This window comes from Nannospalax galili, unplaced genomic scaffold (assembly GCF_000622305.1).
Source record: "Nannospalax galili isolate Female #2095 unplaced genomic scaffold, S.galili_v1.0 scaffold1007, whole genome shotgun sequence".
Taxonomy (NCBI): Eukaryota; Metazoa; Chordata; class Mammalia; order Rodentia; family Spalacidae; genus Nannospalax; species Nannospalax galili.
In genome coordinates, this window is record NW_008355473.1 from 823,257 (window position 1) to 836,017 (window position 12,761).

At 38.0% G+C, this 12,761-nt stretch overlaps 1 protein-coding gene across 1 annotated transcript in view; it reads left to right on the forward strand.

Annotated features, from left to right (window-relative positions):
* The window catches only part of Ces5a (carboxylesterase 5A), a 34,559-nt gene that overhangs the window by 20,769 nt on the left and 1,029 nt on the right, over positions 1-12,761 (forward strand). Inside the window, 1 exon segment of the mRNA XM_008852754.1 lies at positions 9,739-9,888. Within this exon segment, the coding sequence (XP_008850976.1) occupies positions 9,739-9,888 (150 nt within the window).

Below are 12,761 nucleotides of genomic sequence, written 5' to 3' on the forward strand. Positions count from 1 at the left end.
ATTCCCTTCATTCCTTCTTCCTTTTTTCTCCCTTTTCCCTTTTATATCTTTTCCTTTAACAACTCTTTACCAATGACCCCCCTTGTGCCTGGTCCCGTTCTATATCCTGGAAATGTAGCAGAGAACAAACAAGTATCTCACCACCATTCTAGTGAGGAATGCTGGAAATCAAACAAACACACACAGATAATGTTAGATGGTCATAAATGCAGTGGAGTAGAAGCAGGATAGAGGTATCAGTGACACTTAAAGTCTGTTAATGATAGCTTCAGAGATGAAGACTGAAAATTGACTGCTGAATTCAGAAACACAGAGGTCACCATTGACCTTGACAAGAACTACTTTGATGGAATAAAGGAGTAAAAGCTTAATTAAAATGATTAAAGAGAGTGGGGGCTGGAGAGATAGCTCAGCGGTTAAGAACACTGTTGCTGCAGAAGACCCGGGTTTGAATCCCAGCACCCACATGGCAGCTAACAACTGTCCGTAACTCCAGTTCCAGGGGATCCGACAGTCTCTTCTGTCCTCCTCAGGCATTGCATGACACGGGTGCACTTACCTTTATGCAGGCAATACACGCATACACATAAAATAAAAATAATAAATAGAATATTTTAAAAAATGATTAAAGAGAAAATGAAAGAGAGTGATCTGTAGACTCAGTGCAATCCCAGTCTCAATTTTTTTTTCAGCAGTTTTGTAGAAATGAACAAACTAATTTTAAAATTTACACGGAAATGCAAGGATGGCCAAAGCCATCTTGAGAAAGTATAACAAAGTTGGAGAACATAAAATTCACTTGATTTTAGGGATGTATCATTGAGATATAATAATTACAAAAGCCAGGGCTGGAGAGCTGCTCAGCAGTTAAGAGTGCTGGTTGTTCTTGCAGAAGACCCAGGTTCGAATCCCAGCACCCACATGGTGGCTAACAACTGTCTGTAACTCCAGCTCCAGGGGATCTGATGCTTTCTTCTGTCCTCCACAGGCATTGCATGACATGGATGCACTTACATAGGTGCAGGCATAACATTCATATACATAAAATAAAAAATAAATTAAAAAGTGTTCAAAAAATAATTAAGAGGAGGCTGGAGAGATGGCTCAGCAGTTAAGAACACTGGTTGTTCTTGCAGAAGAGCCAGGTTTGAATCCCAGCACCCACATGGCAGCTAACAACTGTAACTCCAGTTCCAGGGGATCTGACAGTCACTTCTGTCCTCTGCAGGCATTGCACAACAGGGGTGCACTTACCCACATGCAAGCAATACACACATACACATAAAATAAAAATAATAAAATATTAAAAAATAATTAAGAAAGTCTTGTATTGGCTGAAGGGTAGACACATAGACTAGCAGAACAGACCAGAAAGTTTAGATTATAGATCTGTTCTTCTACAATTAAATTAGCACTACAATTAAAGCTGGGGACCAGTTAGAGAGCTCAGAAGGTGAAGGCACTTGCTGCTAAGCCTGATGATCCAAGTTCAATTTCCAGAGCCAAAATGGTGGACATCACTAATGTAAACCAAACAATCAGTGGAAACAAACCCAGGGACTCTATAGGATCTGATGGTCATTGCCTCCACATTATGATATTCAAATTTCTGCCCTTTTAAATTACAATAGCCAGGGTCTGGAGAGATGGCTCAGCAGTTAAAAGCACTAGCTTCTCTTGCAGAGGACTTGGGTTCAATTCCCAGCACCCACATGATGGCTGACAACCATCCATAACTCCAGTTCCAGGGAATCTGATGCCCTCTTCTGACCTCTGCAGGCATTGCATGACATGGGTGCACTTACATACATGCAGGCAATACACTCATACTTATAAAAAATAATAAAATATTAAATTACAATAGACAAAGAAATACAAATGTATGGTTCACATGTAGGAAAAATAAGTGAGCAGAGAATGTTTCTGAGGAAATCCAAAATTGGAAATGTTGGGCAAAAACTTTAAATCAACTATTTAAATATGGAAGGCACTATTTAAATATGATGGTACGCTAACCACTGTAGCATCAATGCCTCAGCAAAAAATATGTTCAAATGGCTAAAGGAAACTGTGTACAAAACACCAGAGGGAATACTGAGGCTAAGGTATCGCTAATAGTGACTAAAGAGGTAGAATGTATAAAATTAGGAAGAGAAACCAAATAGAGTAAACAGGTAAAATAACTGAAATAAGGGATTTACTAAAGGGCTGGGCTGGAGAGATGGCTCAGTGGTTAAGAACACTGGTTGTTCTTGCAGAAGACCCGGGTTCAAATCCCAGCACCCACATGACAGCTAACAACTGTCCTAACTCCAGTTCCAGGGGATCCAACAGCCTCTTCTGTCCTCCGCGGGCATTGCACGACACGGATGCACTTACCTATATCCAGGCAGTACATGCATACACATAAAATAAAAATAACAAATAAAATATTAAAAAGAAAGAATTCACTAAAGGGAAATAATCACAGATTTGACCATACCAAAGAAGGACCAAGGAACTTAAAAGTGGGTCATTTGCGAGTACTCAGTTGGGAATCTGAAAGAAAAAGTGTAGAGAAAATGCATAGGACATAGGAATCCCGTGGGACACTACTGAGCAACTTAGTTTTGGTGTAATAGGAGTCCAGGAAAGACAGGAGAAAGAAAAGAGGCAGAAAGAATGGGCAATGGACAAAATGTCCCAATGCTGAAAGCCGTGACTACACACATCTAAGAATTTCAACAAACCCCTGGCAGCAAAAGCTCAAAGACCACACAGTGGCACATCATTATCTAAAATCAAAGACACAAAAGAACTTCATGGAAACAAGAAGAGAGAAGACACTTGTGATATAGAAAATATCTTCAATATGATTAACATTGGATTCATCAAAAGAAATAATGGAGGTCAGAAGGCTTTAGGATGACATATTTAAAGGGTTAAAAGGAAAAGTAACCAAAGCCCGCTAATCAAGATTTGGTATATCGTAAAATTATCCTTCACGAATGAAGGAGAAATGGTTACATTTCCAATGAAACAAAAATTGAGCTTGTAGCTATAAAATATGCTTGACAAGAAATGCTGAAGGGAATCCTTTTAAGACTTTTAAGCTGAAACAAAAGAACGGTAGGAAGCATTGCAAATCCCCATGAATGGATACATAACATCAGTAAAACTGTGTAAGTAAATATGGAAACCATTATTAATGCAGTTTTGTTTATAACACCTCCTTTCCTAAATGACAATTAAGTAAAACAATTGTAAATGTGATATTATGACACAATGTATAGAGATATTATTTAATTTTTTTAATTGCATAAATAAAAGTTTTAATGGCTTCAAAACTAAATTGTTGTTAATTTGAACTGAATTATAGATTATTATAAGTTAAGGTATAAATGACAGTTTTAAAGATTAATTTAGAAAATAATGAAAATACATGGTAAAAGAAGAGGCAAATCAAAATGATGTGCCAGAAAATGTCTCACATAAAAGAAGCAGTAATGAAGGAACAGAAAAACCAAAATGTAGTAAGATACACAGAAAACCAGTACCCAAGTAATAGAAATCAGTCTTTCCTTGCCAGCAATTGTATTAAATGTAAATGTCTAATCTCTCAAAAGGCAAAGATTGCAGGAGGGATTATAGAAAAGATGATGCATGCTATTTATAAGAAACTCACTTTAGAACCAGGCATACAAATTGGTTGAAAGTAAAAGAATGGGAAATATATTCAATGCAAGCAGTAAGAAAAAGAGAGCTGTATTGCTGCATAAATCAGGCAAGTAACTCTTAGGACAAAAATTGTGACAAGTCACTGGGACGGATGTTGTAAAAGGGTGATTCCACCATGAAGATACTATAATTATAAATACATATGCAAACCTATATGCACCTTACAACACAGCCACAAAATACGTGAAGAAAAAGTGACAGCAAAAGCTTGAAGGGGTAGTTTTGTTTTAATAGTTTAATACTTTAACATTTCACTTCAATAACAAAACAGTTATCCAAAATATAAAGAAGGAACTATAAGACTTAAATAATAATATAAATAAGCCAGATCTAACAGACACATAAAGAACATTAAATCCAGGAACCATTGAATTCCATATTTTTCTAAAGTGCACACGTAATGTCCTCCAGGATAAACCAGATGTTAAGCAACAAATCAGGTATCAGTAAATGTAAAAGACTAAGTTATCAGCAAATGTAATAGACTAAAGTGGAGTGAAATCAGAAATCAACAAAAGGAAATATGGAAACACACATAGAAATTAAGCAATATTTTTATATTAAAAATTATTCCAAAATATACACAACAAAACATTTACTATTTTAGCTATGTTTTTACTGGGTATGTATGTGTTCATGATGTGTGTGTAGGCATGCATGTGATGATATGTATGTGGCAGTTGGACAACTTTGTGGAGTTGGTTCTTTCCTTCCACCTTTATGTTGGTTCCGGGGATTGGACTCAGCTCATCAGGCTTGTGTAACAAGTACCTTTACCCATTGAGTCATCTTGCTGGCCTTATATTAGCCACTTTTTTTGAATATTTTATTTATTATTTTTATTTTATGTGTATGAGTGTATTGCCTGCATGTATGTGAGTGCACCCGTGTGTGTAATGCCACAGAGGTCAGAAGAGGGCTTCGGATTCCCCTGGAATTTAAGGACGGTTTGTAGCTGCCGTGTGAGTGCTGGGAATCAAACCTGGGTCCTCTGCAGGAGCAATGAGTGCTCTCAACCGCTGAGCCATCTTCAGCCCTTTAGCCACTTTCAAGTGTACTTTTTAGTGGACTTGAATTCACTGTAATATGTAACCATCACTAATGTATAAGTCCAGAACCTTTTCATTATCCCAAACTGAAATTGTCTTCTGGTTAATCAATAATGTGTCATTCATTCAGGTAACCTCGGGAACAAAGATTCTACTTTCTGTTTCTATGAATTTGACAATTTTTAAAATTTATTTTTAATAGGATCATATAGTCCTTTTGTAAGTGGCTCATGGTCCTTGGCATGGTGTCTTCACACTCCCTCCCCTCCAAATTCCCCCTCTGAAGAGGTAACCCTAAAATCTTTTAAGGATTAGTACAAGCTCCCAAATACTTTTGGACAATTTTTGGCCTTGGAAAAGAGTATGTTGTTAACAGGCTCAAGGAGATAGTGACTTTTAGCCAAGAAACTGGCTACATTTCTTTGGGGCCTTTTTACTCTAACTGCCTAGCCAATTCCTACCTACTATTCTTATCACAACGTCCTCTGAAGAGGTTACCCAACTTGCCAATAGGGAATAGGGACGCTGACCTATTCAGCATGGCTTCTTCCATGCTGAACAGGGATGCAGGGTGAGGCAATTGGAGTACCCCTTCAATAGGTCTATCTAAAATACTCCCAAATTGCATAACCCTTGTCTCTAAGGGAAGAAGAACGTCCTTGAATCATAAATTAGAGATGTGAAGGAGAAGTAAAGGCAAGAGTAATTAGCATTACACGTTCTAGACAGGGAACTAGAAAAAAGTCAGAACAGTGCAATTTTCAAAAGTTCATATGAAAGTCCATTGGAGTTTCTTGACAAGGCCTCCCAAAAGCATCCCTCTATTGGGTTTTTCCTCATTTTTCTTTTGTCTTCCAAGGCTGGACTAGTTGGCTGGGAAGAGTGGCTGGATACTCCTTTAATGAATGAGCACAACCGTCAGCAAACCCAGTTGTGACTATGTTTAGCGATCAAGCTCAGCCAAAGTCATGATGATGGTAGTTATTTCATGCAGAAGGGACTGCTGTATAGCATCATCTTATTAAAAGCACCTGGAATTTAAAAGGATTTGGCACTAGGAGCCACATATGAGGGAGAATATGCATCGTTTGTTTTTCTGAGTCTGTTACTTCACTTAGTATAACAGTTTAGATCCATCCATTTACCTGCAGATTTCATTATTTCATCTTTCTTTGCTGCTGAATAAAACACCATTGTATAAATATACCACATTTTTGTTAACCACTTGTCAGTTGAGGGACATTTAGGTTGCTTCCATCTCTTAGCTATTGTGAAAAGAGCAGCAACAAACATGGATGTACAAGTGTCTCTGCAATAGGACGAGTTCTTTGGGTATATGCCAAGGAGTGGTATAACTGGGTCATATGGTAGGTTCATGTTTAGTTTTTTAAGAGTTCTCCACACTGTTTTCCATAGAGGCTGCACAAGTTGAATTTGACAATTTTTTAAATACTTCCTATAAATTGAATCATTGCCCTTTTCTGTCTGGCTTATTAGTAAAATGCCTCAAGGTTCATCTCTTTGCTACTGTGTATCAGAATTTCTTTCACGGGCTAGCTAATACCCCTTGCATGTGTATACCACATTTATCTATCTATTTATCAATGGTAATTTGGGTGACTATTGTGAATAATACTCTTGAATGTGTGTGTAACAGTCTCTGCTAAAGTCTCTGCTTTCTGTTCTTTTAGACATATATCAGAAGTTATATTACTCAGTCACATGTTGATTCCATTTTTTAAAGAACTATATTTTCTGCAGTGCCTGTACCATTGTATATTCCTTCACCAACATCTTCTTCCTGTAATTTTAGAATTAATAAGTATCATGCATAGGTATATATTAGCGATGTGTTATTTAATTAGGGCTTTGATTTGTGATTCCCCTATTAAGCAGGTTGGAAATGTATTCACATCCTCTTAAGACATTTTAAAGTTAATTTTCTAAGCACACAAAATAATGGACTTCATTATGAGACTTCTATACATATATATATATATATTATTGATTCACCCTCAAACACTTCCCTCTCCCCTCTGCCTTCCTTCCCATCTGTTGCCGTCCCTTCTTGCCTTCACATAATCTTGCTTTATTCTTTTATTTGTCTTTTTGAGACAGGGTCTCCTTGAGGCTCCAGCTGTCCTGGAACTCACAAAGATCTGCCTGCCTCTGACTCCCAAGTGCTGGGATTAAAGGCGTGTGCTACCACGCCCATTATATTTAGTAAAATTGTGTCTTATTTATCTTCCTTCCTTCCTTCCTTCCTTCCTTCCTTCCATCCTTCCTTCCGTCCTTCCTTCCTTCCTTCTTTCCTTCCTTCCTTTATTCATGCCTTCCTCCCTCCCTTCCTTCTCCTCCTCTCCTTCCTCCTCTACCTCTCCTGCTCTTCCTCTTTCTTGTCTCCCTCTCCTTCTTTGTCTCTCCCTCTCCATGTATGCTTATATATGTGTGTGTATGTGTAACTATTGCATAGGAGAAGCATGCAATATTTTTTAGACATTTTTATGTTTCTTAGAAAAATGTCTGTGCAAGTGCTTTGTCCCTTTCTTGTGCTGAGTTCTTTCTGTTTTTGAGTTTTAGGAGGTCTTCATATCTCACATATATTAATTTCTTATGAGATATGATTTTCAAATATTTTCCTCCATTCTGTGTATTCCTGTGTGTTGATATTGTCAAATAACTCTGATGGCTTTTAATTTTGATGCATTATGGCTTATATTATTTTATTAATTGTGAATTGCCAAACTCAAAGCAGAGGGAATTTATTCCTATATTTATAGTGCTAGTTCTTGCATTTAGATCTTCATCAAACTTTGACTTAGTTTTTGTATACTATATGAGAGAATTGCCAAATTTAATTCTTTTTCATGTGTTATTCCACTAAATTGGCTATAATTTTAGCAAAAACAACAAAAAAGAAAATCACAAGTGTCACTATATTAGTCAGCTTGCCATTGCTATAACAGAAATCTGAGATAATCAGACTTATAAAGACAAAAAGTTTACTGAGGCTCAAAGTTTTGGAGGTTTGACTCCATGATCCACTGACCATACTGCTTTGTGTCTGTGGTTGCATGTCATGCCAGGAGTGAGTAGAGTAAAACCATTTACCACATGGCCAGGAAGCAGAAGACAGGAAGAAGAAGGGGCTACTTCCCATTGCCTCTTTGAAAGACACACTCCAATCACCTTAAAGACTCTCACCTCACTTAGTCCTACCTCTGAGAGTTTACCCCACCTTCCAGTAGCACCAGGCTAGGGACTAATGTTTGGAGGACTTTCCAGATACAAACTGTTGCAGTTGTCAAGGATGTGGAGAAACTGGTATCCCTCATGCACTATATGCAAGGTGGAAGAGCACTTCTTTTTAAAGTTAAATATAAAGCTACTATGATCAAGATAATTCACCCCTATGGATACATGAAAGTCTCAAAGCCCACGAAAAGGCATTCAACATTATTAATCACCAAGGTAATGCAAAACAAAGCCAAAATGGGAGAACTAGTTCCATCTACCACCCACAGTGGCTAAAATCACACACCTGCACCACAGCGAGAAGTGCTGCCACGGATGCGGAATGCTTAAAACTCCTTGAAACTTCTGGTGGGAAAGTAAAATAGTACGATCACCCTGGAAAATGTCAGTTTCTTATGATGTTAAACCATCTACTCCATCATTCAGCCATTCCTAATACTTAATTCAGAACACTTCTGTACTTTAGAATACTTCTAGACTTAAAAATCTGTGGTTTGTTTTCACCGAAGAGATTTGAAAGTGAGTGTCTACACGAAAGGCTTTCTGTATGCATTTTCATGGCTGCTTTAATAATAACCAGCACTATCTGGGTATTAATAATAACACAATTATCTATTATCAGATGAATGGATGAACAAATTCATGCACCGGAATAGCATTCACTGATTAGAAGGAAATCAACCACCTAGAGACATCTGGGTACAAAAGCTTGAGAGAATGGTTGAAATCTTGTGGGGATGTGTGTGAATGGAGGAGGGGGTCTAAATATGATTAAGATGTATTGTATGAAATGCACAGAAACTCAATATACATTAAAAAGAAAAGAAATCAACTATATGGTAACATGCTTGAATCTCAAAATCATGTTGAGCAGAAGAGCCATTGAAAACACAACAGAATATCTGTAGTATTATTTCATTTATATGTTGTTCAAAGCAGGTGAAATCAATTTATGGTATAGGAATAAGAATATTACTAATCTTTTGGATAAGTGACTAGAAATGGTTCTTTCTGGGTTGATGGACATATTCTATGTTCTGGCTGGGGTTATGGGTACATGATTTTATATATATTATATTATATAGTATATGATATTATATATATATCTTTTGAAAAAGATTCTCAAACTCCACACTTAAAATAAGCACTTTTTGCTATCCACAAAGTGGAAGTAATAAGTATAAGGCAACTGTGTTGTGGGGTGGTCCTGGAAGACTTGCAGAGAAATGAGTCAGAAACTGGAGGGAAAATTGAAGACCAAGTGTATGTGTGTTTCAGTGTGCTCATGTGAGAGAGTGCCTGTGTGTTCTCATGCATGTATCCCATGTACGTGTGTGTGTGCCCATGTGTGGGGACATTATAGAACAATGGAAGAAAGGTGGAATGTAGGATGCATATATGTGGAGTGCTTTGGAAGGAGGGAGTGGACCTGGACACAGAATGAAAGGGGTTTTCTTTCCTTTCTGTTTTTAGGAGAACTGTTTTCTTCTCAGTGTGTCCCAGGGGTTGTGAGTTCTTTTTCACTAGGGGAGTGAAAGCTATTATAGTAAGGAATTCTAGCTTCAGATAAAGAAGGAAGACTGGTTTAGGTGGCCTCTTGCTCACTCCAGAGCCATCTATCCCACCTCTGGTCTGTATATTCAGAGCTTAATAGTTAGGGATGCAGGGCCAGGCCTCACTTGCGTGTCTGCCCCTTTCCTACTTTGTTTTTTGTCAGATGCTGGTGGACCTGTCTACTTCTATGAGTTTCAGCACCGGCCCCAGTGCTTTGAAAACACAAGACCAGCCTTTGTTAAGGCCGACCACTCAGATGAAATCCGCTTTGTCTTTGGAGGAGCTTTCCTGAACAGCAGCATTGTCATGTTTGGTAAGAAGCTGGCTACAGGGACTCCTGTAGGAACATGGAATGAGGGATGAAGTGAGGTCACGTCCCCACTGCTCACATAAAGTCCCTTACTCACCCAATACTATACAAGAGCCAGTGAGGACTGGTCAGCTGGAACTGAGTTCACCATAGACAGATACAATACCGCTCTGGAAAACGTCCTCATTTGATTTCTTTGGAACCAAAATGAAATAGGACTGTTAACTTTTGCCTGAAGAGTGTTTTAGTTTGTAATAAATCCTGTCAGGGTGGGCACCTTGGGACACTTACATTATCTAAGGTTTTTTTGTTTGTTTGTTTTTTGTTTTTTTTTTCTGATAAAAGAAGTATTTTCTCCCTTTTCTCTGAGCCTCCCTTTCCCTTTCAGAAAAACTTATAATAGGGCTTTAAAAAGTAATGCTTTAATTTTTTTTCATAATTCCAGCTTGACATATCGGATCTAGGTGAGCTTCTGAATAGTTACCAGTGATATTAGCTCATTCTCTTTGGAATCTATGGCATGTTAAGTGACCAAAGTATCAATACAAAAAACTACATGTGGGCTCTGGAGAGGGCTCAGTCTGTAAAGTGTTTGCCATGTAAGGATGAGGACTTGAGTTTAGATCCCTAACACCCATGTAAAAGGCTGGGTGCAACAGGTTGCCCCTGTAAACCTTATACTAATGAGGTAAAGATAGGAGGATCTCTGGGACTTGATGGACAGCAGTCTAGCCAATCAGTGAACTCCAGATTTAGTGACAGATCCTGTCTCAAAATATAACATGGAAAAGTGATTGAGCAAGACACTCGGTGTGGACCTCTGTCATTCATACACATGTGCATGTGTATACATGTACATGTATATCCTCATGCATGTACATGCTCATCTCATACACATACTCCCAAGGGAAAGAGGAAATGAAAAATGAAAATGAAAATTATTCAAATTATACTCAGGAACTACTAATAAACTATTTTATTAACAGCATAAAATGGAGGCTCTTAGTCAATGCATGTTGGCCTCTTGACACTGAGCATAGAGCCTTCTACTGAGAGTAGAAGTCTTTATTTTATTTATTTATTCATCATTTTAGAGATAATGACAGAGCTACCGCCTAGATTTTTTTTTTTTTTCGGTCTTTTTGAGACAAGGTCTCCCTGTAGCCCCAGCTGGCCCAAAACTCACTATGTAGAACAGGCTGTCCTTGAATTCACAGAGATCCACCTGCCTGTGACTTCCAAGCCTCCTAGATTTTTATAAGGATGAAATGAAACAATTGCCACAAAGCAAACAGTGCCTGCTTAATACATGTGAACAGTCAGCTCTTTCTCTGGGATGACACAAAGATCCTCCAAACTGGGGAACAGTAACAACCTAAATGTTAGAGGGATATGTTCCTTGAAATTCAGAGTTTCTAAAGTCTGTAAGAAAAGAGCAACCCAAGAAAAACCAGGTAACATAACAAACAATTCGTAGAAAGGAAGCACGTGCGGCTTTGAACATAGGAAAATCCTCTCAATCTCAGTTAAAACAGGACAATTGCAGGCCACCCTTGACAAGTGGAACATCGAAAAAAAATTACGGTTTGGAAGAAAAATACATTTGTTCAGTTTTTAAAAAAATTTATTCTATTTTTGAAAATCTCATACACTGTATTTTGATCACATTTAGGCATACCCTCCCCTATCTGCACTCTTCCCTGAACACCCCTACCCTGATTTCATGTACTCTGTTCTATATATTAGGGCCTATTGAGTCAATGAAGACACCTGCATACATGAGTTGTGAAGCAAGGACAATACATTTAAAAATTATTTATTATTTTTGTATATGAGTGCTTTGCCTGCATGTATGTAAGTGTACCTGTGAGTGCAATGCCCATGTAGGCCAGAAGAGGGCATAGGATCCCCTAGAACTGGAGTTACAGATGATTGTTAGCCACCACGTGGGTGTTGGGAACTGAACTGGGTCCTCTGAGTGCTCTTAACCACCGAGCCATCTCTCTAGCCCCAGAGAACAACACGTGATAACCAGTACATTGCAGCAGGTATGGGGAACAGACAATTTCATACATTAGTAGAAGTCTATTAACATTTAAAATGTATACAATTTGTAGTTTTGCAATTCTACTTGTGTAACACTAGATGTATGTACTATATTTAGTATGCACTTAAATGTCATTGAAATCAGTTGCATATAACTTATATTTAAATGCATATTTTGATTTTCTAGAACAACAGTTGGAAGATTTACAGATGACAATGTAGAGCTTGTAGATACAATTTTCATAAAAAGAATTAGGTATATAACATGTGCTGATGGATGACCAAATGTGTAAGGAGGTGCCCACTTACCCAAGCGCAGGCAGAGCCTGCCTTCCTGAAGTGCTCAAGAAGTTGGCTGCAGTGCTTGTCTGGGAGTTCGTAGCCATGTATCTTCAGGGAAGCAATAGAGTGAAGCTTATTTTGATGAGATATGAGGCATTTGTTCTCACCATTGAATTTTGTTTGTTAATTGGGTATTACCTCTTCAAATAAAGAAATACATTGCAGCTGTTCCCCTGTATCTGCGATTCAACTATCCGCAGATTGAAAATACTGGGGGACATTATATACTAAACATGTGCAGATTTTTTTCTTAACATTATCTCCTAAAGAATACGGCATGCATGGACAACTATCTATCATTTGCACTGTGCTAGATGTTATTATAGGTAAGGCAGAAATTATTTAAAAGCGCAAGGGGGATTTGCAAAGACTACATGCGACACATACTGTACTTGTGCATTATTGGAATTTGGTATCAGTAGGGGGCATCTTGGAAACAACCTTTCAGGGATAATGGGATGATTGGAGGGGGGGGAGAGAGAGAGAGA